Raw genomic sequence first — 24,693 nt, 5'->3', positions numbered from 1 at the left:
ATCAAGATTTTTGTTAAAAGGCTGGGGTAGTCTGCCCGAAGATTGCCAGTTGTGAATATGTGGATATCGTGGTATTTAGGAAGATGAGAAGACTAGGTGTTTATGAAGAAAACAATGGTGAAAGGAGAAAAAATGTCCTCCATAGTTCCAATCTAGCTACTTTCTTAAAGAAGATTAATGCACATTAGCGAGAGGGATACAGAGTATCCAGTAGGGCATCACAGATATTATATCGCTTTCTCACCATGGCAGTAAGATCGCGGACCTTTGAAAAACGTTGAGAACGAGGTACATAGTGTGGTATTATTTCTGCCCTTGCTCGAAGTGCAGAAGGTAAAACAGAACTACGGTTTGTTGCTTGTAGCTTGGCTTAGAAGTACCCTGGTGATTTCTGTAGCCTTTTGACAGCACAACGAATATGTGCGGACCAGCTCCAGGACCGACCACCAGTATTATCCTTCCAGTAAACAAGATACAATGATTTTTTGCAAGATCTGCTTTGATGCTAAGCGATTCAAGAGGGAATAAAATACGAAAAATTATTTCATTATATTTTACCTTAATCTTTTAATCCCAGCAACCTGATATAACGGGGTATACGAATATAAATGTAGATCATTCTTAAAGACAAACTGTTTACAGGTGTACTGGATTATTGCCAGCTAACTCCAATCACTTTGTCATTCGCTCCAGAACGCTTCGAGTGCTCAAGTCCAAACAGCGATCTCGAATATGGTTCGCTACCATTTTGTATTGTTGGCAACTGCTGCTCTCATTGCAAATTCCAACAGCATCTCAGCGTCTACCACCTCAACGTTGGAGTCAATAGGCTCACCGACTGGCGTTCGTCTACTCACCACGAAGCAGAATGATGTCCCTACGAAAAGGCTGTTAAGAGCCTATGGAACAACAAGCGATGACAACGAAGAGAGAGGCAATGTAATGGGTCTGGTCCCGGCGGGTACATCAAAGCTCGATGATCTTGTCACGTCTGCGACGTTGAAGACATACGAATTTTTGGTGAAAGACTTGAAGCTTGGTGATGATCTCGTTACTTCTGTGAGAAGTCCGCAGCTACTGGAACTGAGCAAGTTTGTTAAGAACAATAACCGCCCAGCGAGCCACATATCTTCGGTTGCCCCACTTTCAGAAAAATACGGACACGATGCCGTGGCAAGAGCACTCGTGAAACTAGAGCGAGATGCGGACACACACCCAGAGCTGAAAATCATGGTGAAACAATTGAGGAATGAACAGCTCAACGACTGGCGGAAGAATGGCGAATCAGTTGGCGGCGTTTTCAAACTACTGAAGCTGAAAGACGACGGCTACGAAGCCCTTCATCGACACAAGTTCCAGGCTTTGGAAGACTACATTCCTGTGTTCAACCAAGGGAAATCTACAGAGACAACTTTGCTACAGGTTCTGACGCAGGCCTTTGGGGACGAGAGCAATTTGGTCCGGCTTATAGAGACAGGAAGGGCAAGACGACGTTCGAGGATGAAGGCCATCGATTTGGAGACCGCTTTGCTTGGAAAGTGGCGAAGCGAGGATTTGCCGGTGCGGGGCGTCTGGGATCGGCTAAAGTTCAGCAACAGTGTGCACGATGCTCTGCGTAGCGAGAAACTGAAATTGCTCTTCAAATACATCTCCCAGTATTACCCGAATGGTGAGACGGTAGTGCTTGAGATGTTCACAACAAAATACGGAGAAGACGCAGTAGCGAAGGCTCTCGTACTTGCCAAGAGAGACGCGGCCACAAAGGATATCGCGACAAAGATGCAGCGCCAGCAGTTAGAAGGTTGGCTGGCTAATCGAAAGACTGGTGATGACGTCTTCAAGCTGCTAAATATCAAAGATGGCATCGATCACCCGAAAATGGAGATTCTGGCTGAGTTCACCAAATTATTCAACGTCAACAAGAACCCCCAAGATAAAGCAGAAATGTTCACTGTGCTAAGAAAAGGTTTTGGAGACGACGGTAAATTTGCGTTGATGCTCACTAAAGCACAAAAATCGCGTGATACACTGGTAGCTGATATCGCCAAGCTATACCGAAAAGAACTGTTTAAGCAATGGTTTCAATACGGAATCGACCCGAAGACTTTACACGCGAAGTTTCGCGACGCAAACGAGCGCGAGGAAGTTGTAACGCGATACGCGGCATACTACGACAAGATGACGAATCCCCAAGTTTACACCTTCAATGACCCGCGGCGTTCCTAGATCACTGTGTCGGAATTGAGCAGTAAGTCCACTCGAATGTGGCCAGATACGAAATCAAAAGCAAGCTTTTGTTGTTGGATGGGTAAACGAATGCCTGGAGATAAATTCTGAATAAACTGTGAGTAGGTTACTAGAAGTGCAAAAGCGCACATGAAGAAATATTGAGCTACTTCCCCGGAATATGGCATTGTGATCGCTGTTCCAAGATCGATATTGAGTCTGACGTACTTACCATTCGATTCGAGTGTCGCTGCATCCTCGGCTGGTATGATTTTCCAAGTCTCAACTGGAACTAAAAAATAGCTCATCAGGTAACGGAGAAACACATCCGACTCGTCAATTCTTCGATATCCTCCCCGACCCCACCTATCTCCAACGCAAATATCTACGGCTCCCAAAAGCATTTTCACTTTTGTGTGTCAGACTATTTTTGAATTCATAAATAGTCTGACTCAGACTATATACAGTTAATAGACTTGAAAACCATAAACACAAAATAGACTCGGTAAGACTATTTACCGTAGACGTGTAGTCTTCTCATCTTCCTAAATACCACGATATCCACATATTCACAACTGGCAATCTTCGGGCAGACTACCCCAGCCTTTTAACAAAAATCTTGATCCCCTCACACGGCCACAGAATCCGTTCCTGAACTCTCCAACTCGCCACTAGCCTCCACCGTTCCAGCCTCTTCTTGTGCCTTAATTGCAGCCATCTCTTCCAGAATCCCCGCTGTTTGTTGGTGGTTGGCAATCCACATGGATACACTCTCTCGTTTGTGACGGATGCGCATTGCACCACTATTCGAGGCTGACAGAGGAAGAGGCAGGTTGCAGTCTGGGAAGCGTTTAAGAGCTTGGTTCATAACGTACTCCCACATGGCATCCTCGCCCTTCATCTGCTGCAGCGCAAACAGAGCCACAACGGGGCCACGGTACCACCACCCAGGGTGTCGCGGCTTCTGCGAGTCCAATTTCACGAAAAACTCCGCGCCAAGCTCTTCGTACGCACAAATGATCAGAGACTCGAACGCGTTCTTGGCTGCGAGTTGACGGTTGTTGCGTTTGTTGAACTCCGCGAGGTTGAGTTTGCGAGACATGGGCGCCCAGAACTCGCGCTCCCACACAGCGTGTGTGTGTTTGAGCCAGAACTTGCGGAATTTTAGCGCAAGTGTGGGGTGTTTTACTTCGTCGAACGGAGGCGACAAGTTGTTATAGGCTGCCTCCCACGGGATCTGGGCCTCAAAAGCCTCCATCTTTCGAGCTAAGTCCAGTTGGCTTCGGCACATTTCCTCGCTCATCACTGGCTTCCCTCGCTTGGCTGGCTTGTCACCTGCTGCTTTACTGCGCTTGCGTGACTTTCCTTCGCTAGCTTTCAGCTTTTCAGCCTCGGACTTGCGTTTTCGATGTTGCTTCAGGACTGGGACCTCGCCAGAAACTCGAGATACCAGGTCGTTCAATACAGACTGGACCACGTCCAGTACGGATTCTGTGGCTGCATGTTGTAGTGACGTCGTGCGAGGTTTTGCCTTCCTGCCACGCTTTAGAGTCGATGTAGCAGGTTCCGCCACAGCAGGTGCGACCAGTTCCGACACGGCTGGAGGCGTCGCATCCAGTGGATTCTCAGAGCTAGAGTTCGACTTCTTGCCGCGTTTTGGGGTCGAGTTAGCAGTGTCCATCGTAGCAGGATCAGCTAGATCCGTTGCAGCTACAGAGTCTGCTTCTTGTTGCGGTAGAGGGCTAGCCATTGCCTGTTTACCACGCGTTGGAGTCGATTTTGCAGCGGGTTGAGCTTCCGTCGCAGCAGATTCCACCGTCTCCGTTGCGGATTCAGAGTCAGTGTCTTGTAGTGGCGTCTTTGGTTTTCTGCCACGTTTAATGGTCGACTTAGCTGTCTTTATCGATCGAGGCTCCACTGGTTCCGATGTGGCTAGAGAGGCTGCTTCATGTAGCGGCACCGTGTCAGTCTCACGACTCGGAGCTGATTTAGCAGAGGATGATACAACTTCTGCCACGACAGACCCCACCTCTGCTGCTGTGGCTACAGAGGTTGCATCTTGTGGTGATGCCGTGGTAGCTTTTGTTTTTCTCCCACGCTTCAGAGTTGATACGACCGGCTCTGGAACGGCTGCAGATGTTGCATCCTGTGGCGGTGCCGTGCTAGCCCTCGTCCTTCTACTACGCTTTGGGGTCAACTCGGCAGCCGAATTCGACGCTGGTGGCGCACTTGTACTCTTTCTGGTTGTAGACTCCCTACTTCTGCGTCGACGCTTAGTCCTGGCCTCAGACTCTCCAATAGATATTGAGACTTCAGGCTGCTGTTTCTGTTTTCCTTTCGTTTTCTTTTGTGTGGCCACGGGTGCAGCCACATCAGCGTCATCAGCGGAGGCTGAGACTGTCGACGCTTTAGACACAGCTTTTCTTTTGCGTTTCTTCGTGGTTGTCTTCACCACAGGCTCCGACACAACTTGCTGTCGCTCGGTTGCAGTATCCACCGAGCAAGGAGACTCTTGAGTCACTGGAGGCGGTGGCGGACGTGTCGGTGGCAGCATCTGCGGCAGTTCAAACGGAATGACGCTGATCACTTGACATCCTCTCTCCACGAACGCCATCAGCGACGTCTCCCGTCTGCACACGAACTCGAGGAGCAAGTGCTTAAGTAGCGCCATGTTCCGCGTCGCTGTGCGGTGCTGGAGATACAGGAAGACGCATCCGCGTGCATCCAGGTAGTGCTTTGGCTTGGCGAGCAGAGCTTCGGCCTTTTGACGTCTCTGCGCGCTGGTTCTCAACACCGGGTAGATGGTGATGATCGTACAGCCCTGCTGCATCATGGGGACCAGTGTGTTCTCCTGCTCGTTGAGGAAGTCGGCGAAGATGCGACGCAGCATCGACATGTTGACACACTTGAGGCGCAGCTCTAGATACGCCGCGAAATCCTGCAGCATGGCGTAATCTCGAGGCACCGAGTAAGGAGGAGCCTGGCCTCGACTCACATACCCATCCAGCGTCACGATGGAGCGCTCTCGCGTGGTCTGGCCCGAGGAATTGGACGCCGTCGCCATGGCGTCCACGGTCTCCGTTATCCTTTTGATGTAGAAATGCGATGGAGGGGATTATAGTTACTCACCAGAATTGGAGCTATCAAAACTCGAAGCTAATTATACTTGAGAGTAAGATGATGGTATTCAATTGTTTTAATTGAAATAAACTATTGAAGTTTATTAGACAGGTTGAGGCTGGTCACTGATCTTTGAATCTGTTGCGTAAGACCAAAGTGCTACGTGGGACCAGAGCTTTGATACCAGCCCAGCCACGTGCGGAAGCTGCTTGCAAGGAGCTTGGACTGGTGGAATTCCTTGGCCATGGCGTATTTGCCTTCTGTGTTGACGACCTGAATTGCTCTGGAACGAGCCCATGAGGCAACACAGCGTTCGATACGCTGTTGAGTTCGAAGACAGCGACGTCGCAGTTTGAGACGTTGAATGACAACTCGTCGCCAATGCCGGAATGCGTGTGATCGACGACATCGAGTGGCTAATTGACGGGCTGCAACGAGTTGACTTGGACCTCCACGGTACAAGACCCGGAAGAGATAAAGCCGAGCGTACGACTGGAGAACACGAGCTTTCATCGCTTGGTGTGCTAGTAAAGCAGCACGACTGAGTGGCTTCTTCGGACTTGTCTGTGTCTGCTTTACATTGGAATTCTGAGGTGGAGACTGGCGCACGACTCGAAGTTTGATGCTCGGTCTACTAAGGCGCAGTCGAACGCGACAACTCCGTACATCTCTTTGGTTTGCTGGAGAGGGGAGTTCCTTGTCCAACAGCTCCGTCGTCAGCTTCTCGAGGGCTAGTGATTCGCGTTGGTACTCTCGTCTCACAGACGTGTTCAGCAGCAGCAAGTCGCTGTTGACGACCCGCAATTGTTCATCGAAATCCGAGCAGAACGCAATGAGCGATGAAGTGCATCGACGTGTGGAGTCTAATCCAACAGTAGGATGTGGTTCGTATCGCTGATCTTGGACTTCCTTTGGGTTGTTCGAGCTCGAGACGTCGCGACTTCGAGGGTCTACACGACATTCTCCTTCACGTCGTCTTGCTGCTTGTTTTCGAAGCAGAAACAGCTTCTTGGCTCTCGCCAAGGCTGGGAAGGCGACAACCTCGGACATGGCCCCCTACAGGATTCAACTGACGTGTCGCTTCGATATGGCTACATCTGATCCGATTTTCCGAACATCGAGATTCTCGAGAACCACACCCATTCCTCAATAGAGATCAAAGAACTACTGGCAGAAGAACAATGAACTGCATGCATGTAGGAGAACTAAATCCCATTTATCAGTCTATTTCACTCTAACTAACTCTTACAACGTGGTGGTACTGTCAAAAGTGATGCTGTTCAAGAGCCGATCGTGCCAGGGGGCATGTCGTTACAACATTGTTGTAGCGGAAAAGTGATACTGACGTAGATTGTGACAGTGAGGAAGATAAGCTACTAAAGAAAACGAGCTAAAAGTAAAAAATAATAGTGTGAAGAGGAAGAATCACTAACTTCTCATATCACTCCACTCACTCACGCTGCCTTGGAATAGCGACAGCGGACGTTCATCAATGGGGGAGACCAAGTTCAAAAGAGAACTCAGCACTGCAACCACCGACATCCCGAGTCAATGAATGAAGTCGAATACGATCATCAAAGTTAATGAGGTTGTCTACTAGGAAAGTCAAGTAGAAAAGAAGGTACTATAGAAATGATCCTGTAAAAGTACGGTCTTGGTTTGGATTTCGGAACAGCCGACGCCGCGTATATACCATCGTCAAATCTCATGTACAGCAGCAGATTGCTCTTGGATTTCTAATTGGCTCATCCACTTCAACTAACAGCACGCTGTTGACATGTTAGCATAGCAACGCTCTGTGAAACCTTGTACGTATATTGTCACCACTTTTAATGTGAAGACGTACCTTGTAGTTCGCAATAGTGATCGAAGCAAGGTCCTTGATTCAAGGATTTTAGATCCTGAACCTAGTAGTTTGCACTACACTCCAAAATGGCTATCTCCAATTCGATTAGTCAGGTTTCTAGTTTCATAGTCGAAGCATTTGCAGATTTCTATTCGATGGCGGCTGATGATGAAGACTTTATAGCGAGTGACAGCGTGCGTGCGGGGACTTCATGACTCAAGGTCATGCTTCAGGGGAGTCAGGGTGGGTGTGTACGTCGTCTGGGCCCTTGTGACTGCCGGTGTGGAGTGGAGAGGGGGGGGGGTTGGAGCCTCCTTGGCGCAAAATCGATGGGCGGTGGAGATCTGGGACGTAGTGTACCGGTTTGTTTGTATTGTTCACGTGGGGCGGAGTGGCACTTTGCATATAACTTGAGCATTATGCGCACTGCGATCGACATGAGGTGGTCTGATGGGCTGCCTGTAACCCTAGACAAGAGTGAGGAGGTCCCTATTGTAAGGGATCTCTTCGATTAGGCAGTTGGGGCTTCAAGTAGGGGGTAAACCTCGTCCGAGTGTGTTTGTATGTTGTTTGCTGACCTCTTTCTTCTCCTCACGCTCGGGCCAAACGAGGGATTTAGTGACAAAAGGAGGAAGAAATGGTGGGGTTTCAGTGGTGTGTATGAGACTCGATGGCTGTGTATACTGCGTGCTCTCCGCTCCGTTGTAGACGATATTTACAATAAGGTTTACTACTGTTCCGGGCCTCTTGTTACCTCGTTTTGGTGCTTGGAGTGTATCAGACAATTGATACGCAGTGTTCCAGTCTCGCTCTCTGCTTTGCTCCACATCGGTTGACTGTGGTTCGGGTGTGTCATGTGCTGCTGTGGCGTCTTTTTGGAGTCTGCTCCTCGAGTCTATTGCAAGTTCCTGCCATGTATTTTCCAAGTATCGGGGAGCGCAATGGAATGGCTGATGACAGGTGCAAGTGCAGTGCAAATGGTGCTGGAGGTGCAGAGAAATTGCTGCGAGAAGCTTCACATGGTGACGGTGTCGTGTTCTTCCAAAGGGTTGCCGTTCGACTGTGTTTCCGAATGCAGTCACGACGCTTGCAACAAAGGTTCGTCCTTGTCCGTTGGAAGACGTCGGAGCTGATGCCGTGTGTGTTTCTTGAAGCTTTTTTCTCGGTTGTGCTGCTTGTTCGTCGTCTGGCTTTCACGGAGTGTCCGATGCTTGGGTCGTCCTCGCAAATAACCCCCAATGTTGAATCTGACTGGCCGCTTAAGTAATTTTTAAGTGCATATTGTGAATAAAGATGAAGAGAATTGATATCATGCCGACAGAGAAAGCAGCGATCGAAATCGTAAGTGTAAAGTGCTTAACTCTAGACAGAAAATTTAGGCTGCAAGTAATAATGCTAGGAAAGGTTAAAATGGCTACATCTCAATCGAAGGAAAAGAAGGTTGCAGTGAGAAAGCGGTTGACGATGCGGAAAGGGTCGTCATGTCGACTTAGTGAAATGGTATCACTCCGCCATGAATCCGGAGCAAGTGGCGGACATTATTTTGCGGGCGAAAAATGGCTACAATCCAACAGCTTGAAGGGATGCACAACTGCAGATATGGATGGCGCGGCTACCAGTGAAGCGCTTGATGTTGAAGAGGTTTTGCACATTAACCGACGTGAGGGTTGCACAATGGACGAAGCTGCTGCGAGAGGCCATCTCCACGTCGTCCGATGGATACACGATCAAAAATCAATGGTTTGATGTAGCATTACTGCTGCACAGAATACGGGAAGAAAGCTGCTCAAGGCTGCTGCACAGAATGCGGAGAGAAGGCTGCTCAAGACAAGAACGGGTTGTACCTTGGTTGTCGGACATGTACGACTTGAATGTAGCCATGTGGTGGTCCACTTCAACGTTGGTTTCACATGGCTACATCCCATTTTAAGTTTCAACCAATCCTCTCACTTGTTATTTCCTTTTCTTACCCAATCAAACACCTCCATTTCATAGAAGATATTCTCGCCATTTTCTAAAGCGTCGCGACTGCAGTTAGAAACAGTCGCATTCCTCGTTACGCTGCCCAACGTCGAAGCCATGGGCGACGCCGCGGAGCTCAAGAAGAAATGCGAGAGCCTCAAGGAGACGATCGAGAAGACGCGTGAAGCCAAGAGCGACGGCGGCTTCCAGAGCGCCAATGCCAGCGCCGGCGCCAAGGCAATTCCGGCCCCTCCGAAGTGTCGACGACTACTGAAAGGACACTTTGGCAAGATCTACGCCATGCAATGGGGCGGCGACAGCTCGAGCCTCGTATCAGCCTCTCAGGACGGCAAGCTCATCGTGTGGAACGCTCAGACCACCAACAAGATCCAGGCCATCCCGCTGCGCTCCAGTTGGGTCATGACCTGCGCCTTCGAGCAGAAGCAGCGCAACATGGTAGCGTGCGGCGGGCTGGATAACCTGTGCAGCATTTTCCACCTATCACAGGCGCAGGTGATGCGCGCCACCAAGGAGCTGGCCGCCCATGATGGTTACCTTAGCTGCTGCCGATTCATCGACGAAGCGAGCATTGTCACTAGCTCGGGGGACTCCAACTGCATCCTTTGGGACGTCGAGAGCGGCGAAGTGAAAACCACGTTCCGCGAACATTCGGGCGACGTCATGTCCGTAAGCATTAACCCGCACAACCCGAGCATGTTTATTTCCGGCTCGTGCGATTCTACCGCCAAAGTCTGGGATATCAGAACTGGCAAGACCACGCACACGTTCCAGGGTCATGAGTCGGATATCAACTCGGTCGATTTCTTCCCGAGCGGCAACGCACTGGGCACGGGCTCGGATGACTCGAGCTGCCGTCTCTTTGACCTGCGAGCGTATGGAGAGCTCAACAATTTCAGTAACGACAAAATTCTGTGCGGCATCACGTCCGTGAGCTTCTCCAAGTCCGGTCGCTTCCTCTTCGCAGGCTACGACGACTACAATTGCTACTGCTGGGACGTGCTCAGCACCTCTGGGGCGCATATCTACCAGCTCGCGGGCCACGAGAACCGCGTGTCTTGCCTCGGAGTCAACCCCGCGGGTCAGGCACTGTGCACTGGCAGCTGGGACACGCTACTCAAGATCTGGGCCTAATGGCGCCGTCAAAGACGTAGGACTTTAACCTGCAACATTTTATACGATTCTTCATTCATTCTACTTTTAAGTTGTCTTGTTCTACCTCTTGTCTAGTTGAGGACGTGTTTTTGGAGGTATGTGTTGAACTCCATCACTCGTTGTTCGAGGTAGTCGAGATGTTGACGGAACTCGTACCATTCGATACGTCGCGTGTCATTTGCATCGAGTTCCCCCAAAATTTCCCTGACGAGGTCACTGGCGAAACTCGAAATCGATCTCTTTTCCACGCTTGTGAGCTCTTGCCAAGCCGATTCTGGTTGCGGTGCTTTTACACGTTCTAAATGGTCTGTGAAAATGGATATCAGTCCTTGTTGTAGTTCGGGTAGAGACAGTATGGCATCTCCATTGGTGTCTGACGTTGCGAAGAGTAGATGGATCTGGTTGGCGAAAGACTGCCTCCCGGTCTGTTTATTGATCTCCAAGGCGTACGAGACCCACTCCATTGCGCTTAGCGAGCCATCGTGATCGGCATCTAACGATTCCATGAAACTCTTGACCATCGTGGAGCTCGGTTCCGACCCAAACATGATCCAGATCAGAATCTTTAGTTCCTTGATATTGATCGAGTGTTCTTCATCGTCATCTGCTGCGATTAAGGCGATGAACGGTGATATAACGAGGAAGAACGTGTCCATGGAGATCATCGACGCTTGTTCGTATATTACCGTCGATTCCGTATTTTTCATAAGATCTTTCATTGTCCGCAGTAAGAATTCGATCTCGTGTTTCGTGGCTGCAGAGCAGTACCGCTGAATTATTTCTTCACAGAAAACCTCCGAGCATACTATGACATGTTTATCTTTCTCTGGTTCGGCAAAATTCATGAATGCTGTACAGATTTCATTTAACACCAAGTCGTACTGCACTTGATTCTCGTAGATCACTCGAGTGTTCGCAAATTTTGCCAGATAAGCCATCACAGTTCGCTCATGTAATATCCACTCAGCGAATTCCTCAAGTGAAATTTTGCCATTCCGATCACGATCAATGCGCGAGAAAGCGTCAGTAGCGAGGGTTTCGAGACTATCCGTCGCTGGTCTAGGCATCCCGAGCACTTTACATAGCCCTCTTGTAGTACAAAGCATCAGTAGAACCAGTTCATCCTGTGACATCGTCTTGGAATGGTCGAAGTCGAAGAGATCAAAGAGGAGAGGAATTTTCTCCTCCATCGTCGCATCACAGTACACAATAATCACAGCGAAGACCTCCATCACATCCACCTGTAATAAATAAATAAATAAATAAAAGATCGTGATTCATCAATAAAAAAAAGACAAACCACCTTGCCGACTTCCCACGAGTCGAAAAGTGCAAAATGTTCGAGTGAATCTTGACAGATGAGCGAGAAGATCTCGTCAAACTCTTCAGGAGTGACAGTCATCTTGTCCCCCAAAGTCGCTTGCAACGTTGTAAAATTCTCCTTGGCATCACTAAAGTCATCTAAAGTTGCTAAAAAAATGTACACACAAAAACTTATAATCAGACCCCCTATATTCACTCTTCCACTAACCTGCTTTGTACTCCTTGACTAGAGGATCATCGCTCACAATCTGGTCGAGCGAGTCGACGTTCATTGTGTTCCCCATGCTATGGCCTTTAGAAGAGTTGTTCAAATAAAAGTCAAGACAAAATTAGCAACATTTTTTCTTCAAAACTATTCATAACTCACTTCCATGCACGATAACAGTCAATCGTGCACAATCCGCTTTTCGGGATGGATTTCGTCTCCATCGGTCCTGCCAGTCCACCACCTCGACGTCCAGCACAATCGAAAAACTCTACCAGTACCAACTCGTCCTTGCCTCCTTTACTACCAACCAGCGAATTAGCTTCATCTCCAAGAAAAAATGTCACTTCCTGGCCCTTAACATTCGCTCCAACAAGCCCGAAACGCGTTCCAACCGATTCTATTGATCTCGATCCGCTCTCCCCGATATCTCCTAAAGTACGTAAGCTCCACGCCCGCACACGTCTTCTAGACGACAGTCGAACTCGACCGGCATTACTACAAGAACTACTCGACTATCTTCACTCTGAGCTGGATGGAGAACGAGAAGATGCAACAGCGAATACACCAAGTTTAAGAAGGTTACAAATCGTAAGAGAAGCTCTCAATCGGCTGATCGACGGCTTCAGTGTCTATGCACCCGTACTGATGCGTATCCGAGACGAGTACGAACGTGCAGTGGAAGCTCTTCATGCTCGAAGTTTGATGGTTCCGGGATTACAGACTCGACTTCAAAGTTTGGAGACTCACTGTCTTCGACAACTAAGTGCGTGTAGTGCAGAAGCGAAAGCTCGTTCCCTTTCACTTAAAAAACGACTAGCAGAGACTCAGGCGTTGTTAGCTGCAAGTGCAGCAGAAAATGCACGACTCACAGCTGCTTTGAAACTCGAGAAGGAGAAAGTTACAAAAGTGGAGAGTAAACTCACGGAAGCTCAACAATCCACGTTAACGCTAGCGAGTAGTGTACGTCGACATGACGAGAGTCTACGAGCTGGACAGGAACGATCTCTAGAGGATGCCAGAGCGCTACAAAAAGTTACAGCTCGTTATTATCACGCGTGTGATGAACTAGCCGAACTTAAGAAAACTGTTGCAGCTCTGGAAGAACAAGGGAATGGAGAGCATGTGGCTGCAGACAAGAACACGATCGTGTTACTCAGTCGAGAAGTGCAGGAACTCTCTGCTGCTCTTACAGCGAGTTCTTCTGCGAATTCGAACCAAAATGATGATAACAGACACGTAGCGTTAAACCACGCGTTCATAACAGGTTTGGATGGTTTCGGACTGGAACTCGAGCTATCGGATCTGTTAGATGGAATTTCTACTGCGTCGACTGTACCTGAGGGTATTGAGGCTACGGCTGCTATGGTCACTCAACGACTAAAGCAAAAACTGCAGCAATTCACTCTACTGGATGCTAAAAGTGAGGATCAAGGGCCAGTTACCTTTCTGACTGAACCAGATGAACTGTTAACTTTGAATGGAGGTGCAGGAGTTCAACTCATGACTACTGTTCTAAACACAATTTCGAGTGGAGATTTCATCGCTGGTAAAGGATTGAGTCCTGATGTACCCATTTACTTGCAACACGACGGAATCGTACGCAACCTTTTCTTCCCACGTACAAAAATTGACCAACTTGTTGGACAGATTTGGGACCAGTTCGATGAGCAAGTCAGAGCTGCTCATAATCGAAATTCCATTAATCGTACGAATTCGGGGAGTGAGATAACTGCGTTAAGCTCTACTGGTACGTCACTGACTACAGCCCTTGAGCGATTTTTACAGCGATCTCGAGACAATCGAGCGGATCGAGTGGAACTCGTCTACAATTTCTTGGCTGGCTTAGAACGTTACAACGCACAGTCAAGTGCATGCAGATTATTCCATCTAGTTTACACTCAAGAACTCCCTGTCGAAGCCCGCAGTGATCAAACTCGAGAACTGGCTAAGTTATACGAGGCTCTTGCAGTCGTGGATCGTGATCGACACTTCTCTAATTCTTCAGAATTAGATAATTCCTCGACTAATTCGCTGTCTCCAGGTCGAGTCTCACTTGCCGACGTGGTGCGAACTCTTCGTCTAACATTCCCATGGAAGTCTGATGAAGAATTAAGGCAACTGCATCGAGCTCTGATCGTAGATTTACGTGGAACCTCTCAAGTGGACTACACAGCTTTGTTATCCCATGCACATGTTAATACGGCTAAACCGGGTGGACAGATTAAGTGGCAATTCGCAGAGTGCCTAAAGATGCAGCGTCTCGATGATCTTTTAACGTTCCGACGTCATGTGCAACGCCAAATCCGGAGCCATGTACTGCCTGGTGATAATTCTACGACTTTACCTGATGATACTGAGACGCTGATGATTTCGCTGCGTGATGTTCGAGGCTGTCTTTATACTGCAGATTCTGCCATGTCTGAGACTGAAATTACACGGATTTTAGGTTCTGTATCTGGATTAAGTGCACGAGAACTACTTACACACGACGATATGATGCTGGATACAAGACAAATACTACAGCGTCTTCCAACTCTACTTCTAAAACCAACAGGCAGATTCATAGATTTAGAAGTATAAGTAGAATTAAGAAATTTGAAATGAAAATATAAATCCTAGATTTTTAGACTGCATCTAGAGTGGACGACCAGTACGTCGATCCCATGGCACAGATTGCGCTGAGGCTCGAGCTTTGGATTGTAAAGCTAGAAGCGCCTCACTACTTGATAGTCGAGACACATGATGAGGTCTCGCCACTTTGTCGGCTTTAGATACTGCAATAGAAGAAATTTTCTCATCTGCGAACTCCGCTGGACGGAGAGAAAGTGGTTTGGATTGAGCTTTCGTTGACGTTTTGCCTTCAGCTTTAGCGTCGTCCTCGAACCAGTCCTTGCAGGGCGTTTTACTCTCACTGGCTTGGATTTGAGCCTCATCTTGCTCCTCACGCTCGAGACTGACACTCGTTTGCCAGAGCAACAGCTTCGCTCCAGCCAACCAAGCTGGAGTTCCTGCTGTACTGGGTAAACGACGCACTAGATAGCCTCTGCCTTTGTTCAGATACGTGGGAACTCCAGCAAAAAGCTGCTCTGAAGCTTCATCGTCTACAACACCGTCGCTGACAGATTTTAGTGTCATGAAAAAGCTACCACGACAATATATAACTCCCAGCAACGCATCGTGCACAATTCCCTTCCAGACCATCAAGTCCAGTGGCTGCTGCTCACTGTACGCTTGATCTTCATCCACAACTTGAGCAAATGGACAGAGAGAGCCACGTGCTAACTCAAGCTCGAAGAAAGACTCGGAGCCGTCTTCAATCTCCAGCCAGCGAGCCAAATGGGTCGCAATTAACGCATTTCCTCCACTAGCAGTGGGAACTTCCCTCACGAAGTCGTGTACCCATTTCTGAGCCCCAATTAGGAGATCCAGAAGGACGAAGCCTATTTCTTGTTGAAATCTTTGATGGATAGTAGCAAAGCGACTTAAGAACTTGGTGCGCGGGAATTCAGCTTCATGCTCACCTCCAGGTCCCAGAATCTCTTCGTATACACCGGCAAAGGCGAGATCACTTGCTTGTGCACGTAATAGAGGGAACCCACGACCTGCAAGAGCTCCAGAGTCATCTAGCATACTTGTTGGGAGTTGAGCACTTCCGTGGTAGACGAACTGGTTAAACTGGAACACAACTGCATCGTCCACAATATCCCCCGAGTCATCGTCTCCAACACTTTGTTTCGCACGAGTAGGCGAGTTTTTCTTCTTGGATTTTCTCGTTTGAAGACGTTTGGCAATCAGGCAATAAAACTGAGTGTCGTTTGCAGCTAAAATTCGGGATTTCTCTCCAGGACTGGTAGATCTCAACGTTGACTTCTGGTGAAGTGGCAAAGGCGAAAAATCCGTGGGGAGTGGACACCACAAGAGCAATTGCTTGAGATCCTCGTCGCTATAAAAAAGGGGTTAGAACTGTAGAGTGAAACTAAAATTTAAAAACTTAAAACTTACCAATAGCGACGCACCAAGTAGCATGGACCAGCGTTGGCAACTGCAATATTAACGTTAGTAAGTCCAAAACTCACAGTAAGAAATGAAATTCAGTATTACCATTCGGAACGAAAGTGTCTTCAAGCGCGATTTCCTCCGTATTATCACGTAGCGTGACGAAATACGAGTCTCGAGAGTAGATGATGTCAAGCAGTACTCCACGAACCACGAGTTTCATCACGACAAGTCGAACGCCTGCGTCCGCGAGACCATTATTTGTATTGGGGTGAGTCTGCAACTCAAAGAACGCGGGGTTGTTGTTCTCCGTGGCTTCAGCTAGCCACGGGAGTTCTTTGGCTCCTAGTTCCAGTCTCTCGGTCGTGCGTGGCTTCGCTAGTTCTTCAACGAAAAACTCGCCCACTTCTAGCATTTGGTACACCCCATCACGTTGTCCCGAAGTTAACTCCACCACATCATCTACCTCAGTGAGGGAATCCTGCTGTGCATGAAGTAACGGTAGTAATCGAGGGATATCCCTCAATTCTACGCCTCCTTCATGTGGCCGCGAAATGCTCTCAAAGAAACTACCACGTCGACTGTGTTCTTCTTCTCGAACTTGAATATCCTCTGGCATTTCAATGGGGCCGTGGAAATAGTGCTGTCCGCTTGCATAAAGTAAATTCCAGCTTGATCTTGAAACTTCCTTGGAATCCTCGTCAGTTTGAATATTTCGAGAAAGCACATACATCCTTGCAAACCCCTTTCGAGCTACCAGTCCGAACTCCTCCGAGTCGTAAGAAGATAACGAAGAACTGTCATCCCCATCGTCTGGAATGTCAAGTACATCATCTGCATCCGACGGCATCGCTAGGCTTGGATCTCTTGGCGGTGAAGGGACGGATAGCAGAATAAGGTAACGACTAAGTTTTAACCGAAGAACTCACTGGTAGCGTCTGGGTTTGTACTTGAAGGTGAGACTATTTTAGACGAGGGAGTTGAGTTGGTCGAGGCCTCGTAGAAGTCGAAGGGGTTTTGACGTACTAGTTCTTCTGCTGCGATCTCGAGAGCATCGGCTTTAAACGCGGCTAGTAGACATCGTACACAGAAGATCATGCTTCGTTGAGAGACTCGACGCGTTGTAGGAGAGAGGAAGCTCAGCTTCTTGGTGACACTACAACGAGAACACATGTTGTTGGAGCACACTTGACAGGATTTAGGACGACTTGCAGCGTTCATACAGACAACGCAGTCGCTGCCATGGTCCAGAATTACTGTCTTTCTAGTTTTTAACAGCCAGTTGAGCTTTTTCATCTGTCCACAATGCACGACTTTGCTGTACGACATGAGTGCGTCTGCAGTTGCTGGTACAGCTACACAGTGGTGTATATCGCCCATAGCATCCACGAATCCTTTGACGTAAAGTTCGATCTTGCCTGAAGATTTCTGTCGGAATAGTACGCAGATTGAGGCATTTGCTCGTACAATTTGGTACTCTGAAAGCTCACGGATCGTCGGGATTTGAATCGAATGCATCAGACTAAATCCGATCCGTTCACCTGATTCAGTTTTGAGGATACCGATAGACTCCAAGTACACGAAATCTCGCGGTCGAACGATCGTCCGAAGTAGAACGGGGACTCCGATTGATACACCCCACTTAAGATATGTTCCTCGTACGGGCTCCGTTGGCGTAGGTTCCACTATAGTAGCCAATACTTTAGCATCGGCGATCTTGTCGTTAGTATATGAAGATTTGATCTTCAGCATCTCCGTATTCCCGTTAATAAGTCCAAACGCCATGTCGTTAAACTCTCCATCGATCGTACCGATTGCCAGTACCCCATGGAGTTTAGTCGATGCTGTCATACACCCCGAACCGACTCGTTCTTTGGGGGCTGAACGCGATCTCTCTAGATCGATCATTCGCAGATCCCGATACGACGTCACTCCTTCCCGAGTCTTGACCGCTTTCCAGCGTTCTTTGTCCAGAACTCCTCCATCGGCATAGCGGAAATCTGTGTATTCCTCGATCGCTTCGTGAATAAAACTTTCTGATAATCGCTGGAGCTCGAAGCGATCCTCCTCCGACACAACTAGCGGCGGAAACGTGTCTGCTGGTAAAGGGAAGCGCATGCTCTCGAAACCCGAAAAAGTAAGAGTGACACGATGAAATCGACACCCAAGTCTGGCCTATCCCAGATAGCCCATCGAGCTTGGCTTCCCGATATGGCAAGTGTTTCTGGCGATTCGAGGTTCGCGTCTGTTGCTCACTCCACTCGATCGCTAATCAAACGATCCGAATGCTATTCAACCACCTGTGCTGTGCTGAGCATGCGCACCGCTCAGTCTTCGTTGTTGGCTGTTGGATGGTCTCGCGTTATCTCGTTCGTGTAGGACTTCGGTGGGGTTATGGAATCCTCGACCCCACCGAAGTTCTGCTGCGTTTCCGTCCAGGTGGCGACCCAAATCGCTCTCGCATCCGCCAGCCGTAGGTGGCTGCACAAATCCCTCAAGTGCATCTTGCCGTGTTTACGGCGACTCAAATGCGTAGCGGCGAAGAAGGTGGCGTGGTGGTGGTGAACAATTGAAAAGCTCAGGGCCAAACTACAATCGAGGTGCAACGTGTGGTGTGAAGATGACGACTTTGTCGTGTACTAACTCTCTATTTGAGCAAGACTTGGATAGATTCAACTGTCCAACAAGATCATCCATGCCAAAGTTAAAAATGTCAAATTTTGGAAAATCAAAACGACGTCTTGATCAATTAGAACAACATATTTGTATTATTTTTTCTAAAACAAACACAAATATGTTTCAAAAAGTACAAATAGATAGTAATAATAAAATTCAATATAGTAGATTTATGGGAGTTATCCAAGTAGTACTACAACTAATAGTTCAATGTCTTATGCCATTCAATGGTAGCAGAAAATCGATCGCTTCAGCAAACCTTTTTTTTCCGTGAGTATGGGCATTCTTTTACTCGTCACATTCAAGTTTATACTTACTCCACTGTTTTATAATACGTATCCCCCTTAGTAACCATGTTACTCCATTCTTCCAGCCACTTTTGCAACTCTTGAGGCTTTAGCCGAAGAATTCTTGTACAATGTCGGGTAAAGTCGAGTTCGACGGTGAAGCTGGAGTACCGCTGTCGTTGGACGAAATCTCAAAGTACTCGAGAGGATTAAGTCGACGGAGCTCTTCCGAAGCGACCTCCAGTCCGTCCGCAAGCACAGCCACACGCATACACCGAGTACAGAACGATAAATTCCGTCGAACGATCCTTCGCGTTGTGGACAAGAAAGCCAATTTTTGGACCACACTGCACGCAGAGCAAACCTGGTTCATACAAACCTGACACAAATGATCAGGAGACGACGACTTTTTCACAGTCTTCTGACAGACGGAGCAAATGCCGTTGGGTCGATCAAGCATCACAGTCTTCTTGGTCTTAAGTAGCCAGTTGAGCTTCTTCATCTGACCACAGTACACGCCTTTCCGGTACGACATCAGCGCTTCTGCCGTCGCTGGGATGGCCACACTTGTGTGGATATCCCCCATAGAATCCACAAAGCCCTTCATATAAACTTCCACAACTCCTGGAGATTTCTGTCTGAATAACGCGCAGATAGATAAAGTGGCTCGCACGATCTGGTATTCCGTCAATTCACGGATATCTGGGATTTGTAGCGAGTGCATAACGCTGTAGCCGATCTTCTCACCTGTAGCTTCATCTTCAATAATGCCTGTGCCATCCAAGAAAACAAAATCTCGGGGTCGAACCACTCGACGCAGTAAAACGGGCGCGAAGTCGGATACGCTCCACTTAATGTAGAGGCCGTCCACTGGATGTTCTGGTGTTGCATTGCATATCTCGCACAGAATTTTCCCATCCGCGATCTTGTCGTTCATGTACGCTGACTTGATCCGCATGAGCTCCATGCTGCAGTGGTGCATGCCATACATTTGGTCGTGTAAGGATCCGTCGATCGTCCCGAAAGTCAACACACCGTGTAACTTCCTCGAGAAGCTCATGGACCCCACACTCTCCCGGACGGAATTCCTTGTTGCTGTAGGGTCTCCAAGCTCTCGATCTAGGTAGGATGTGAGGCCGTCGCGCTTCTTGATGAGCTTCCAACGTGTGTCATCGATAACGCCATTAAGAGGAGGGTTTCGGAAGGTTTGGTACTCTACCATTGCGTCATCCACGAACGCTTGGGCCAGGTTCTTCAGTGCGTCTTGGTCATCCAAAGGTAGCGACAGAGTCGGAAACGTGTCGGCAGGTAGGGGGAACTTCATGCTGGTGACGCTCTGGGCTGGATAATTGAACTATGCAGCCACTTGGTGTGTGGTGGAGGGCGATCAGGAGGAGACTTTGGTCCCTCGCACACGTCCACTGGAAGTGGAAGTGAGAATGAAACAGTACCGGTAGTGAGACCTTCGATAATGAGCAAGGTCTCCGTTAGCAGAAGGGCTGGCGTTCGCAAGTGCCAGTTGTCGGATGCCCAGATGTTGATGGGGTGGGGGATATCTCGAGACTGGAATCGAGTTGGCTGTCGACGTGACGTGGGTTTTCCCTCTGCTTCCCGGTTGTCGCGGTGCCGAAGCCACAGTTCCTATCCGAGGAGGGTCGTGAAGAACCACATCCATTGAAATGCGGCGTCCGTTCTGCTAGCTGGATGAGCTCTTTTAGAGAGGATTTCGAAGAGAGTAGTCGACGACCAGACTAGTACTTGTGTTCTGTCCGCCGATGCAGCAAAGACTGACTCCATCGCTTGATAGCTGAGCAACTTGCACTGCAAAGGACCGTTGCAAGCTCGAACTTGCCACGACAGCGTTGATGCCGTGACGCCACACAAACTGGACCTTCCTACTTGTCGACCGTCATCGACCGTGACTCATGGTTGTCAGTGTCTGACTCAGGCATGAGATTGATTATTAAAGCTTCAACCTACCTCACATCAACCAACGGATGGCTACAACTCGCCAAGCACCAAAAAGTCATGTGTGTCATTACAATTATGCTAAAGCCAGCAGGTTCAAGCTCAGCTATGATTACCACAAGCATTTTTATTGATGCTTAAACCTGTCAAATAGAGCTTGGAGAATGCACTTGTTGCGCCAAGAGCTCTTTCATACACGCCCACTTATCGGCAATGAAACATTGAAAAGCTGTAGATACAAAAGCTACAAAACTTTGTCATCTCCTTTGCTGGCAGAAGGGGACAAACTTCTAGCTTTCGCGTCACACGCATTCTTCTACACAAGTAAACAGCGATACATGCGTATCGGATACGACATGGTCGCTCCTGCTGTCGTCAGGATGGGGCTGCATATGCTACAGTCGGTCAGCAATTGCTGCCGCAGATAAGTTTTTTTTTTTCCTTTCCAACGAGCACTGTAGTGGGTAACGACATGATCGTTCCTGGCACTAAGCTGCACAAAACAGTCAAGCAAGCAAAAAATGTTTCCCCATCGAACAGCTCACGAAAAGATCTCTCAAAAATGGTGAAGTATGCTTACGATTTGCTCGAATTTTGAAGTTGAAAGATTCAAACTGTAAAATGGCTTCAACCTCCACAGGATCGATCGGACACATCAATTGAGTTCCACTAAGCGGAGCATTCTCGACATTGCCATTGCTATTGAGAGTTAGCCCCCTGCCGAGGCAAACACGTATAGCTAACAAATTGTTACTAGTACTGGCAATTTGTGGATGGTATCATGTCAAAACGCTTTAGATGAATGAAAATCATGAAAATTGTAATTAGAATCGTTCCTCAGCTATCCACTTAGGCGTGGCATTCCTCGGGCACGTAGAAGTACTCCTCGTCGTCGTATTTGAGCTTCTGCTGGCGGAACAGCTTCGACTTGAGAAAGTAGCCGACAAACACGCCAGACACAGCGCCGATGCCAGCAGAAGACACGATAGCAAGAAGCTGGTACCAGCCCTGTTCGTTAGCAGAGCGGTATTCACGTGCAGAGTACACGCTCGTCAGAGTGTCACCGTAGAAATCATCAGAGGCCGAGAACGTGATGATAGCGCCAGCGAAGCCACCGACAACACCAGGCATACCGTGCAAGTTAAGGATACCGCACGTGTCGGACATGCGGATGACACGCTCCAAACGGGGCGTCACAAAGCAGAAACCAATGGTAGAAGCGATACCCACGACCAGACCGACGGTAATAGCAGCGGCAGGGCTAATAGCGAGGTTACAGCTCGTGCCCATAGCGACACCACCCGCCAGCGTGGCGTTTTGCACGTGGACCATGTCGAACTTCTTCGTGTGGCTCATCATCTTCGTCGCTGCGAACGCAGAGGCGCAAGAGGCCGCGATACTGAGCACAGTGTTCATAACCGCACGTTCCTGTTGAAACCCATCGCTGCCCACAAGAGCAGAGTTGAACGACGGCCAGTACATCCACAGGAAGAGCGTACCGATCATAGCAAACACGTCCGAGTGGTAGCGAGACGTGTTGTGCACCTGCTCGCTCTCACTCGGGACGCCGAGCATGATAGTAACAGCAAGACCGAAGAAAGCACCGAACGTGTGGATAACCATGGAACCACCGGCGTCCGTGACCTTCATCTCCTCGTACACGAGGTACTCGTTCAAGCCGTAGAAGATGATCTCAAGGAACGTCATCCAGACCAGCTGGGTGGGGGTAGTCTTACCCAACACAGCGCCAAAGCTGATCAACACGGCACCAGCGGCAAAGTCGCCGTTGATCATCGTGGGGATGTCCAGTAGTTTGGTCGTGTAGTGGTCGCCACCGATCTGGTGAGCCATAGTGACCACGATAATACCCCACTGAAGGGACAGCACGGCCACCACAAAGTTGAGCGACACGGCACTCATGCTGTACTTGCGTAGGAAGGTCATGAGGAAGCCGAAACCAATGTAGATCATGACGTGGACGTCCATGTACATGGGGTAGTAGTTCATGGTGCTCACAGTGTCGGCGTCGACGTGTTTGGGGCTGGGCATTTCAAATTTCAAGGCGAAGAAGATCAAACACATGACTTCGAACGCGATAATCGACAGAGCGAAGCCCTTCTCGGCTGCGGGCGCGCTGCTGCGGTTAGTGGGCGTGCTGACGGCGTTATAGTCGCCATCGGACGGCACTGTGGCGATGGAATTCCATACTTTGTCAGCGAAAGCCGATAGTCGGTTGAATACCATTGTGAAGCTGGTAGACTGAGCTCGACAGTGGAAATTGAGGAATGGCCTTGGAAATATGAGCAACTCGTGCCGTTGGAGATCGCAGAGCCAACCGACGAGCAGCCTAAAGGTGCTTGCAGTTTAACTTGAACTTGTACATTGATTAGAGGAAAACCCAGATCATCTGGATCGGTTTTTGCATGGGATAGTACTGGAAAACCTGCATGCACTGGCCGACAGCGCTCAACTAACGAGACGAGGCAAAAGCTTTCGCTGCGTCGTGTGTACATAGCGGTTCATGAGACACTGGACATGACGCACGCGACGCTCTCGGCTCCAAGCATTGGCCGCGTTTGCCCTCGCGTTTACGGCAGAACCCTGCTTTCCAGTGCATTGGCAGATCGAGCCGTTGAACAGCTGAAGAGGACACCCTTGCCCTTGTTTAAAAGCTTAGTGAAGCCATTAATCTTCCAGATCTAGCGACTATTGCAAGTTCATCGATCTTCTGCTTGAAAGTACGAGATAAGGAGGCCAAAAGCCTTGGAAACTGGAATTGAATGGGGTTTCTGCGTGCTTCCTGCTCGAAGCTAAACGTACACTACAATGCCACAACTGGTTCTGAACTTACCTTCACTTTTCCATAACTTCAGAAATGGTTGAAGTGCGAGATTCCGGTGCACTGGAAAAGACACATCTGCGTGAACATTTTGTGCGACCTTTGCGCGAGCACCGACATCTGCGAATGGCGCCATTCCCATTGGCAGCAGGAGTTCCCGCTACGAACCTACTGGAGTGTACTACGCTCTACACTGTGTAGAGCCTGAAGCCTGAACGAGTCTATAATATCTTGATCTTCAGCGGAAGATCTCAATCGAATGGTGAATGTAGCTAACAGGACAATACCGGCAGTGGGAAGGGAAAGACGAACAGCACCGATGCTTTAGAAAAAGATTTTGCCAACATGGAATGCCATGGTCGGTCGGTGACGAAGTGACCACCTCCAAAGCGCGAGCACTCCGTCACGACTGTAGCGAGATTCGAGGTTCAAGTCGACATTTTCGAACCAGAGTATGATCTTATCGTGGCCAGCGCTTCTACTTTGAACGTCTGGGGTTTAACATGTTGAAGCAGTTAAAAGAATCGGTTTTGAATCTCGCTGCGTCTTGAAGTTGACGGTCAACTCGAACAAGCACGCGCCAGGAGATGCGCTACTGTACAGAGCGAAGATCCAAAATCTTCTTAGATTTTGCACCGGAATGAAACCACGGTGCTTGTTCATGCTAGCCGGACAGTAAGTTTGTATATAAAAAAATAATACGTTGCTAAATACGGCAAACACGACAGTTCACGAAGGTCACCTGGAGGACCACGCGCAGTCCATCGACCAAAAGCAATGCAGTCTGTGCGGAGGTTGCGCTTGCTGTCATTTGGCTTCAGTGAAGGTTGATTATTCGCGGCTTTCCTATTCAAATCAAACTGCTGATGGCTACGCTTCCTGTGGATGTGCTTATCAGGTTGAAGCTGAGGAACAAGTGTCTAAGTACGAAGCCGAGTGGCAACCAATGCTGCGCGATATATACGCGATAGATCGGCATCAATATCGTGGTTCTCGCGCTGCCGCCTTCGTCAACAAACACTAGTCTACAAGATACGGCAATTGCAATTGCAGCAGACCTGGTTGAGCT

General features: G+C 48.7%; 12 protein-coding genes across 12 annotated transcripts; 5 read left to right on the top strand and 7 right to left on the bottom strand.

The window, feature by feature from the left end:
- Positions 1-941: 941 nt before the first annotated feature.
- PPTG_18382 (hypothetical protein) lies at positions 942-2,374 on the top strand (the record flags this gene model as incomplete). The annotated part of the gene is made up of 1 exon (XM_008916478.1): positions 942-2,374. A coding segment is annotated over one exon (1,285 nt), but the record flags the coding sequence as incomplete, so codon positions are not given.
- Positions 2,375-2,710: 336 nt separating this feature from the next.
- Positions 2,711-5,314, bottom strand: PPTG_18381 (hypothetical protein). The gene has a single exon (XM_008916477.1). The coding sequence runs from the start codon at positions 5,288-5,290 to the stop codon at positions 2,855-2,857; it is 2,436 nt and encodes an 811-aa protein (XP_008914725.1). The 5' UTR covers positions 5,291-5,314; the 3' UTR covers positions 2,711-2,854.
- A 191-nt stretch (positions 5,315-5,505) lies between these two features.
- On the bottom strand, positions 5,506-6,396 carry PPTG_18380 (hypothetical protein; the record flags this gene model as incomplete). Its single annotated transcript, XM_008916476.1, has 1 exon — positions 5,506-6,396. The coding sequence occupies one exon, from the start codon at positions 6,394-6,396 to the stop codon at positions 5,506-5,508; it is 891 nt and encodes a 296-aa protein (XP_008914724.1).
- Positions 6,397-7,313: 917 nt separating this feature from the next.
- On the top strand, positions 7,314-8,592 carry PPTG_18379 (hypothetical protein). The gene has a single exon (XM_008916475.1). The coding sequence runs from the start codon at positions 8,106-8,108 to the stop codon at positions 8,457-8,459; it is 354 nt and encodes a 117-aa protein (XP_008914723.1). The 5' UTR covers positions 7,314-8,105; the 3' UTR covers positions 8,460-8,592.
- A 541-nt stretch (positions 8,593-9,133) lies between these two features.
- On the top strand, positions 9,134-10,382 carry PPTG_18378 (hypothetical protein). Its single transcript, XM_008916474.1, has one exon. The coding sequence runs from the start codon at positions 9,272-9,274 to the stop codon at positions 10,304-10,306; it is 1,035 nt and encodes a 344-aa protein (XP_008914722.1). The 5' UTR covers positions 9,134-9,271; the 3' UTR covers positions 10,307-10,382.
- PPTG_18377 (hypothetical protein) lies at positions 10,333-11,922 on the bottom strand (the record flags this gene model as incomplete). The annotated part of the gene is made up of 3 exons (XM_008916473.1): positions 10,333-11,568; positions 11,628-11,797; positions 11,859-11,922. 3 exons carry the CDS (start codon positions 11,920-11,922, stop codon positions 10,399-10,401), a joined length of 1,404 nt encoding a protein of 467 aa, XP_008914721.1. The 3' UTR covers positions 10,333-10,398.
- Positions 11,923-12,062: 140 nt separating this feature from the next.
- Positions 12,063-14,438, top strand: PPTG_18376 (hypothetical protein; the record flags this gene model as incomplete). The annotated part of the gene is made up of 1 exon (XM_008916472.1): positions 12,063-14,438. The coding sequence occupies one exon, from the start codon at positions 12,063-12,065 to the stop codon at positions 14,436-14,438; it is 2,376 nt and encodes a 791-aa protein (XP_008914720.1).
- PPTG_18375 (hypothetical protein) lies at positions 14,439-16,704 on the bottom strand (the record flags this gene model as incomplete). Its single annotated transcript, XM_008916471.1, has 3 exons — positions 14,439-15,801; positions 15,861-15,900; positions 15,960-16,704. The coding sequence occupies 3 exons, from the start codon at positions 16,702-16,704 to the stop codon at positions 14,493-14,495; spliced, it is 2,094 nt and encodes a 697-aa protein (XP_008914719.1). The 3' UTR covers positions 14,439-14,492.
- Positions 16,705-16,766: 62 nt separating this feature from the next.
- On the bottom strand, positions 16,767-17,972 carry PPTG_18374 (hypothetical protein; the record flags this gene model as incomplete). Its single annotated transcript, XM_008916470.1, has 1 exon — positions 16,767-17,972. The coding sequence occupies one exon, from the start codon at positions 17,970-17,972 to the stop codon at positions 16,767-16,769; it is 1,206 nt and encodes a 401-aa protein (XP_008914718.1).
- Positions 17,973-18,677: 705 nt separating this feature from the next.
- Positions 18,678-20,627, bottom strand: PPTG_18373 (hypothetical protein). The gene has a single exon (XM_008916469.1). The coding sequence runs from the start codon at positions 20,139-20,141 to the stop codon at positions 18,927-18,929; it is 1,215 nt and encodes a 404-aa protein (XP_008914717.1). The 5' UTR covers positions 20,142-20,627; the 3' UTR covers positions 18,678-18,926.
- A 916-nt stretch (positions 20,628-21,543) lies between these two features.
- Positions 21,544-23,029, bottom strand: PPTG_18372 (hypothetical protein; the record flags this gene model as incomplete). The annotated part of the gene is made up of 1 exon (XM_008916468.1): positions 21,544-23,029. One exon carries the CDS (start codon positions 23,027-23,029, stop codon positions 21,635-21,637), a length of 1,395 nt encoding a protein of 464 aa, XP_008914716.1. The 3' UTR covers positions 21,544-21,634.
- A 441-nt stretch (positions 23,030-23,470) lies between these two features.
- On the top strand, positions 23,471-24,648 carry PPTG_24337 (hypothetical protein; the record flags this gene model as incomplete). Its single annotated transcript, XM_008916486.1, has 3 exons — positions 23,471-23,802; positions 24,353-24,450; positions 24,523-24,648. Exons 1-3 carry the CDS (start codon positions 23,661-23,663, stop codon positions 24,646-24,648), a joined length of 366 nt encoding a protein of 121 aa, XP_008914734.1. The 5' UTR covers positions 23,471-23,660.
- Between the last annotated feature and the right edge of the window lie 45 nt (positions 24,649-24,693).

The sequence above is a fragment of the Phytophthora parasitica genome (assembly GCF_000247585.1).
Source record: "Phytophthora parasitica INRA-310 unplaced genomic scaffold supercont2.84, whole genome shotgun sequence".
Lineage (NCBI taxonomy): Eukaryota > Oomycota > Peronosporomycetes > Peronosporales > Peronosporaceae > Phytophthora > Phytophthora nicotianae.
The sequence above is the reverse complement of the archived record's forward strand: the minus strand, read 5'-3'. Positions and strand labels throughout refer to the sequence as shown.

Coding starts and splice junctions, on each gene's coding strand:
- PPTG_18381 (XM_008916477.1), bottom strand. CDS start 5,290: ATGGCGACGGCGTCCAATTCCTCGGGCCAGACCACGCGAGAGCGCTCC.
- PPTG_18373 (XM_008916469.1), bottom strand. CDS start 20,141: ATGAAGTTCCCCCTACCTGCCGACACGTTTCCGACTCTGTCGCTACCT.
- PPTG_18379 (XM_008916475.1), top strand. CDS start 8,106: ATGTATTTTCCAAGTATCGGGGAGCGCAATGGAATGGCTGATGACAGG.
- PPTG_18378 (XM_008916474.1), top strand. CDS start 9,272: ATGGGCGACGCCGCGGAGCTCAAGAAGAAATGCGAGAGCCTCAAGGAG.